This window comes from Terrapene carolina, unplaced genomic scaffold (assembly GCF_002925995.2).
Source record: "Terrapene carolina triunguis isolate 2854851 unplaced genomic scaffold, T_m_triunguis-2.0 Scaffold58, whole genome shotgun sequence".
NCBI classification, from domain to species: Eukaryota; Metazoa; Chordata; order Testudines; family Emydidae; genus Terrapene; species Terrapene triunguis.
Genome location: NW_020664409.1, coordinates 23667038 through 23675924, shown reverse-complemented (window position 1 = coordinate 23675924; position 8887 = coordinate 23667038). Strand labels below are relative to the sequence as shown.

General features: G+C 36.8%; 1 protein-coding gene across 1 annotated transcript in view; it reads left to right on the top strand.

Annotated features, from left to right (window-relative positions):
* Window positions 1-6521: 6521 nt before the first annotated feature.
* Window positions 6522-8887, top strand: part of CDH7 (cadherin 7) — a 92463-nt gene continuing 90097 nt past the window's right edge. The window contains exons 1-2 of the mRNA XM_024199519.1: window positions 6522-6578; window positions 7633-8026. Coding sequence (XP_024055287.1) covers window positions 6577-6578; window positions 7633-8026 — 396 coding nt within the window. The 5' untranslated portion in view covers window positions 6522-6576. The remainder of the gene's footprint in view (window positions 6579-7632; window positions 8027-8887) is intronic.

Here is an 8887-nt window from a genome sequence, read left to right as displayed (position 1 = left end):
CATTAATAGCAGAAAAGTTGTGTAACTATAACTTGCTTTAACTGCTGCCTAGAATAAGGGTTTTGAGGATACAGCAGGTAAAAATTAGTTAGGAAAGATCATGCTGGCATGCTGTCAGCAACATTAAAACAGTTTAATAAATGACAGCAGTGTAGTTAGGCTGTTTAGAAATAATCTGGCCATTAAAACTAGCATGGTCTGACTGTGCTGTTATTACCTTTGAAATATTCAATTAGGGCCCGAATGTGACTTCTTGTTGAAAGTCCTTTTCTAGACTTTCTAGCCCTTCCAGCTTGCAACTACCAGGGCATCTAATCTATACAACCTTTTGTGTTTTTTGGAACACTGGAAAAAGATGAAAAAATATTTAAACAAGCAAACAAACAAACAAAGCCCGCGGCAAGGGGGAGAACAGAAAAAGAGCTAAGAGCTGACTCTGACAACTTCTTATATTAAAAAAAAAATATTGTCTTTGGTTTGAGAACTTAACAGACACGAACTTCTAATAGTGTTAGGTAAATATCAGAGTCAATAGTCTGATCTAGTACTGTACATTGGAAGTGTTCTTGGATTGGACCAGTTCCTGTTGGTGAGAAAGACAAGGTTTTGAGATTACACAGAGCTCTTCTTCAGGTCAAGAGGTCTGTAAGCTTGAAAGCTTGTCTCTCTCACCAACAGAAGTTGGTCCAATAAAAGATATTCCCTCACCCACCTTGTCTCTCTTATATCCTGGGACTAACACAGCTAAACAATACTGCATATCTTGGAAACGTGTCAGTTAAAGTGAAGGAAAAAAAAAACAATAATCAGTAATGCAGACCATTTTCCTGCAAAAAAAAAAAAAGAAGCCATTAAGCTTTGCAGTTTTAATCAGAGGGCATTGTGCCCTTATAATGTGAGATATTATTGTAATTAAGGGTTGCTATAGGTCATTAGGACTGTGTTAACAATCAGCTGACAGCCTCACAACTCTTTTAAGTTTACTTTTATTGATTAATAGCAAAGTGCTTTTACCCATCTGTATAAAAGGGTAATTGTAAAGCATCTGTATAACTGCAATTTATCCTTGAATTGACTGTAATGTCCTATGAACAGAAAGTGATGCAGCTTCAGTGTAGGCTTCTGTTTATCCTTCACATATATGCTCAATGCATTGCAACTTTTTATGTGTATGTTGTGTGCATCTCTCTCTGTTTAATCTTGTTAGCAGTCAGGCAGTAAAGATTTGAGGAAATCTTCATTAATATATATTAAAAAAACTCCATGTTACTTTACCCTGAGCCAAAGTCCTTATTTATTAAACAAACATTGCTAAGGGTTTCTTAAGGGTTCTCAACACACAAATTGCATCCTCTGTGTATAGAAAATTGTGAGTTGAGTATTTTCAACTTGAAGTGATTTGGGGCTAAATTTGCTACTTAGGAGCTAGTTTATGAGTGTGGGGTTGGCTAATAAGTTTTCATTTTGCATTTCACTGGCTATTTCTAAACCTGATATTCTGATACCATTTTCAATGGATCCAACTCCTTAGCCATCTAATTTGCCTTAGATGATCACATACAATTTGTTCATGTCTGCTTTCATGTCACTACTGGGTATTACTTTCTCGTGGCAATAAAGGATCAGTTAATTCTAGCTGAGGGAGGGTGCATAAGATATGTGATGATTCCCTCAATCCCTGTCTGTCACAGCACGCTTAACCATAAGCAGTAATATAGGAGTGCCTCCTCTAGGGATTTAGTGGTTCTACAGGGAAATACCACAAAGTAATTTCTTCCCCTAGATATTGTATGAAATTCTACAAAATAACTAAGAATGCAAAAATCAAACTAAGGCCATTGCTGAAATTTAACTATTTGTGCTGTATAGTCACAACTTTAAAAATATTGTTAAACATTTTTTTTCAGATATCTACATAACTGATCAAGTTAGCATGATCCTTTTCAGCAACAGTTTAATATAAGCAGATTGGGAGGCTACAAAGAACTCGCATATGGAGAAAATGACAGACTTTTAAAAAGTATGCTTTAAAAATATAGCATTTCAGCCATATAATGTCACATAATCAACTCCAGAATACCATGGAAGACTGAGTAACAATCACTTTGCTTTCTGTGTACATTATGCGAGACTGTGTTATTTATTAAAGTCTGCCCATTGTTTTTCTGTTGTCTTGCCAAATCCTTTCACCGGAGTCAGAGGGTACTAGAGCTAGTTTTGTGTAACAGTGCCATATGTTTAGAGCAGTGTTAGTTTCTTGCATGATAACCAGATGCAGACTACAGGATGCGCACTCCATTTACAGTGCTCCCATGTGAATATTTAGGCCAGTTAGCAGCAGGAGGTTGTGGTCTGTAGTTGTAATGTCACCTGGCACAGGGAGTTAATGGGTTTGATCATGCTGGCTTGACTTGTAGAACCTCACTTGCTCAAAGGAGCTCTCTTTTTTTGAGAAGAAAGGTAAAGCCAGCAGTTGCAATGTATACTATAATTATCTAGATTTGTTTTCATATCTTCACCCGTAGTTGTCTGAACAAGCCTGGATTTAATGTTATTTAATGTAAAAGAGACTCCTGTGATAGGAAAGCCATGCGTGACACGCTTTAGAGCCCGCAGTCACTAAAAGGGAGTTTTATTTTGCACAGAAAATGGTACCATTTCCAACTGGCATTGTAAACTAGAATGTCAAAACATAAATATTTCAGTTGTAGTAGCTCAGTTACCAAGGGGCTAATCTGCTGATTCCACTGTATTCAAGGGATCATGGTTCGAGTTCCAGTGGCAATAGTCAATTCTACAATTATCTTAGCACAGAGGGTGTTGCTTTATTGAGTGACTGACCTGTAGTGAGAAAATTAAGGGATAACTTTGCACTATTGACCCATCTCGGGCATCATTTACTGGATAGTATTGTCTGGGTCCCACTTCAGGGATGTTTCCAGAGACAGTGAAGATCAGGGTGAACCCCTGTGTATTGCCATGGTATTGAGAAGTGAAAGCCAGTTAAAGAAAGGATAATTGATGTGGGGAAGGAAAAGTGGTTAGAACCGGTAAAACTCTTCAGTTACACACATAAAAAATTGTCATCAGCTGGCTGGGAGACTTCACAGCAGAGCATTACACAGTCATGTGAAGAAATGTAGGATTAGAAAAGCTTTTAGTCTATCATTTCCCAGCCTAGAAGTATTAGGACACATGTATTGAGATGTGAAAGGCAAGGAAGTTAGGGTGGGGCTGAGTAGGTGGGATAGGAGGAGCAACATGGTTCATGAACTAAACTGGCAATGAGACAGTAGTAGCAATGTGTGAGTGGAGGCCTATGAAAATAATGTAAAACAGAGGAGGTGGTGGGAGGAACCGAGGATCTTCTATTCAATGGCCTGGAGGCTTGGGGAAAGCAGGGAAAGGAAGAACTTACACCTGAATATCTAAAAAAGGTAAAGGGAAGAAGTAGGCTCAACCCTAACCACAAACAACAAGAAAAAGTTTTATTACTGGTACAGACATTAGCAACTGAAACAAAATATTGAGCCAGATCTTCAGCTGGTTTAAATAGGCCTTGTTGCTTTGAAGTTAATGGGCTTTGCCAGTTTAGAACAGCTAAGGACCCATGAGCTGGCTCTTTTCTTCCAGTCAGGATTGCCCTTCTGAAACAATGTACATTATTCACTCTGACACCATCAGATTGTGCTCACAAAATAAAAGCATATCATTTCTCAGTTTAAAAGTGTTCACTGAAACTCCTGTGCTTGTAGAGTTTAGCTCAAATGCAGTTAAAATCTCAGTAGCAAGATTCCTTTAGACCTGTGATTTTTTTATGCCATGATGTTCTACAGATCAACCAGCTAAATGTCTGTGTGAGAACACAAACAATATACAGTAAATGTTCAATGGTCACTCCTTATGGATTTTTCTGATTCTTTGGGCTTATTCCATAAAGCACACATTTCAGCTATTGTGAGATATGCCAGTAGCAAACAGAAATATTAAAGACCCGGTCACAGAATATACTCCCTTAGATTACAGGATTTATCCCTTGAATTACAGTTTGAATGTTTTTACTGATGTTTGACACTTTTGGCAGACCAGGGAGCTTTGTACAAAGTAAATTACAAAGCTGAGCTCTCACTGAAAATGAACTGCAGTGATTTAAAAACATATACAATCCCAAATTATTTCACACCCTGACATTTAAAATCTGACCTGCTTTTCTGCACCCACAATTTGAGGACACAGGTTTGCACCCCAAACCTTGTGTGGACACAACCTACATCATTTGTTTGTCTGACTACTGTACCTTATCTGAAGGTGTAATTAGGTGCTTAGATGTTTAACTTACATTAGTTGCATCTGCATATGATGTCTCCCTTAGTCACTTGCACCCAGAATACTGTGTGGACAACCTTATTCAAAACAAGAACATTTTAAAACAGGATAGACAATAATTGAGAATCAGTTTCTCCTTTACTTGGTACCCAGTCCTTCAACAGCAGATGACACAAATGACACTTAAATCAGAGGCCAGAGCTGCATTCTATACAGTGCTTTCAATGTTAGTTGCTTCAAGTGAAGCACAAAACCCTACATTTATGCCTTGGCAGGAAAAAAGCCTTGCAGTTTACCTTTTGGTGCTATCAAAATGATATTCCATATAGATGCAGCAGATGATCCAGAAGAGATAGTTATTCCCCATGTGTATATTAGTCTATATACATACAGTGAGAGAAAGAATATAAGATATGATATATATGAATATACTGTATTGTATATCTGTGCATACATAGAGATATTAATGAGAGAGACAATGAAAATCATTTTAATAAATAATTGTCTGTTCTGCCAGGAAGCAAAGAATATTATGCACTGGATGTTGATTTTTTTTAAAGGAATTATCATGTTGAACTATTAAACATGCTGGAAGGACTGAAACCCCCCGCTCCCCAAAGAATTAGTTCAGATAAAATAACATATATTAATAGTAAGAGGAATGAAATATCCATTGGAAAAAGTGTGTTGCCATTTAACTGAATAAAAGTAATAATAAAAGTAATTGGAACAATGAGACAGTGTGATAAAACTATTTGAGAATGGATAAGGAATGGTTTCTTCCGAAGTACATGAGTATTGTATAGTCTGCTTCTTATCAGATTGTGCTCTCTAGGATATGGACTGTATTTCAGCTGGTAATTTGGGTGAGTTTTCAGTTCCATGCTGTGATGTGTGGCTAGGGACAACAAGGATAGCACTCCATATGGTGGTTTTCATACTTTCCTTCAGGTGTAAAAGAACAGGGATCAGAAAATGTTCAAGATAAAGGTTACAAAAATGCTAGGTTTTAAATTTCTGTTCAGAGCAAAGACATTTCAGAGTGCTCTGTAGAGAGACTCTAACATACTATAAATGTTTTACTGACATTTTTAATGAAAATCCATTTCATATTTTTATCTCTGATAGATATTAGTGTGCTGCCTCTTTGAAATAAACAGAGAGTTTATCAATATCAGATGTCTGCAACTAACCTGGTGTAACAGAGATGTTGAGTTGGTACTTTAAGGGTGCATTTACAATTTCTGGTATGAACAGCACTTCTCTGGAGAACCGTCTCTTAACTGAACTGAGTGGTGGAGTGAGAAACATGTCATTCAGCCAGCGAACAAATCCTCTCCTGAATTCTCATGCTATTATTTTTGCTGGTTGTGTTTTTTTTTTTAACCAGACTATTGTCTTAATTTAAGGCTCACATCAAAGTTGAGCTATGGCTATTCAGAAGTAATCATTCAAACATATAACAAATAATTCATACACCAGTTAGCTGAAACTGGCACCTTTATGTTAGTCCCACTGCAAAGGGAGTCTTCCATGTTCCAGAGATGCTTCAGAATTGTAGCATTTAGAAATCAGGGTCATGAGATAATAAGTTGCTTATTTTCTTCACTGCCTGTAGCAAGGCGCTAGCTCTTTACATATGGAGCTTTCAAATTACTGCTGCTTAGTGAACATGCTTAGTGGGTTTGTGGTTTATCCCACCGGTCTCTAAGTAGAGCCTTTCTGTTGCAAGGCAGTACCCATAAGGGATTACTATAAAAAGGCATTAAATACAGACTGTAATCAGAAGGGCTTTTTATTTGTTTTGGTTTTTTGCCCTCTAGCTACCTTTGGGAGATATATAGAAATTGCACAGCTAAAAAAAACAAACAAAAAAACCCACCTCTGGATACTGTGGATACTGTGCACAACTATCAGAAACTGTATTTCACTCAGCTCTAATAAAGATGGTTAGTAATAAAAGAATTTACCTAAAACATTTAATATGTAATCGCTAGTCCACTCAGTCAAGTAAAACATGCAAAAGATTAACTCTTTTTTTCTTCCAGGGCTTCCTAGATCACAGTATTTCACTCTGTATGAATTACTTGGTAACCATTTTAACTTCATCCTCATTTGCCCTTTTATATTTGACACATTTCTAATGCATCTTGACTGCCTGACACGTTGGCCAAATAAGGAGCGGAAATCCTTACTGCAGGAGGAAACATTGCTTACATAGAGTTAAAGCAGTCAGATGATATCTCTGCAATGTAAGACCTACTTTTGGCCCTCTCAAATAACTCTATTTTTATTTAATTATTTAGGCTAAAGATTTTGGGAAAATAACCTCTTTGCATTATAATGATATATTTATTTGATAGATCAAAACAGATTTAATAAATGCAAGAGGACAGAGAGTATATCAGAATGATTTAAATCCATGTTTTAGTAAATTTCCCATGCTATTTTGAGGCATTTCGTTTGGATTGGTCATCTTTCCTAGTAAATTCTGCCAGCTCCTGAATAACCAGAATTTTGAAAGTGAAACAGAACATACAGTATAAGAAAATGTTTGTTTGTGTTACTACATAAGAATCATTCAGCCTCACGCCAACATTGCATTGAATATATAAAATCAAATTATTTTCTGACCTTTTTGAAGATATAAATAGTTGCGTAACATGCTTCATATCATATCTGACACTTGGTTTTGAAATGGGAAAAAAAATGAATGGGGAAACTCCTGGCTTTTTAGCTGATCAGATTCAAATCAGAACACATCAAAACATCTGGTGTACTGTGACTCAGAATCAATCAAGTTCTGAGTCACCTTATACTACTTTCTATCACTTTCCTGCTAAATGCAAGAGATTTAAGCTAACATATGTCCTATCCTTTGGTATGAATCACTGCTGTTAGATGCTTTGTTCTTATGTCCTAATAATGACAAGTAAAATTAGCTGTAACAGAGAGGAGTAAAAAAATCAAAGCTAGTAAATGTAAAATAATTAGAAGGAGGGGGAAAGAGAAAAAACTGTGGTGTTTGTATTAGGAAAACTGCATAAATCAAGAGAACGTTCATCAGAAAAATATAAAACTTTGTATGATTTTATGATTAAGATACAGATCAACCAGCAAGATTAATATAATCAAAGTAAGACAATATAAAATGTCAAAGCATTATTGTATAAGCTAAAGTCTGTTAATACTACTAATGATGATGAGAAAAGTTTTAGTAAAGTATAAGATGCAGCAAGTGAAAGCTGAAAGCGAATGTATATTTTTTAACTTCCTGACAATAGTTCTTGTCTTTTCCTCTGATAGGTACCTATTATACCATTTCTCTGGTGAAGGCTATTCAGCCGTGGTGACCTCTTCCAATCGAACACTCCACGAATTATTATCTCTGGACTCCCAGCTGATACCTTGCCGGAGGCTAGAGCTACTGAGCCAACTGGAATTGCGCCCACACTCTTATCAAGGTTTTTTCTTACACAGGGGAAAAAAGATGAAGTTGGGCAAAGTGGAGTTCTGCCATTTTTTGCAGATAATAGCTCTTTTCCTGTGTCTTTCTGGGATGAATCAAGCAGAACTCTCAAGGTCCAGATCAAAGCCCTACTTTCAATCAGGGAGGCCGAGAACCAAGCGCAGCTGGGTGTGGAATCAATTCTTTGTGCTGGAGGAATACATGGGTACAGACCCTCTCTATGTAGGAAAGGTAGGGGATTTGATCAGCATTTGGAAAGTGAAGATGCTTGTTTTCTTGATGCATTTTTACAGTATGACTCTGATTTGTCAATCTATTGACTTGGTAGGAGTAGGCCAGAGTAGAAAACTTTTTTTTTTTAAATAAAAAGATTGTTGGAACTACAAAAAACAGTAACAATACACTGCATCTTTGATTCCTCATTTAGAGTTTTTTTTCCAGGGCCATATATTGTAGCTATTAAAAAAAGAATTAGGATAACCTAAGCATTTTACCATTGTTATCACAAATATGATATTTAATTATTCATATAAAGTTAATAGATGCTCATTACACTCCATATGACATTTATTTGTTACATAGCTATATAGCAACATAACTGTACGTAGTCCTTTACAAGAAATAAGAAAAAAGGCAAACAGAAAACAGAGTTTCTGCCCTATATTGCTTACAGTCTTAAGATCGGGGTCTGCATCACTGAAGACAATGGTAAAAGGGCAGAATGGCAGGTTGTAGGTGGTGGCTAGGAGAATGAGGGAGTGTCTGGAATTCTGCTGTGCTCTGGTCTTCTTTGACTGACATACTGGTACTTTGGGGGCATAGCTGGCCAGTAATCTTTAGTGCAATCCAAATGCTGGGCTACACTAAAGGGGACACTGTGCCAGTATAAAACAACCTCCAGCATCAGGGAGTCCCAAATGGCTCTTTTGTAGCCCCTTTAGCTGCATACTGAGCGCAGCTGTGAAGCGGGGCCTAAGCTTAGTCACTGTTTTGTGGTGGCATGTAATATAGCTTGATCAGTACCTTTCCAAATGAGAAATGATTAGGTTTTATTTAATATCTCTGGTAATTGTTTATTGAAAGAAACATTTT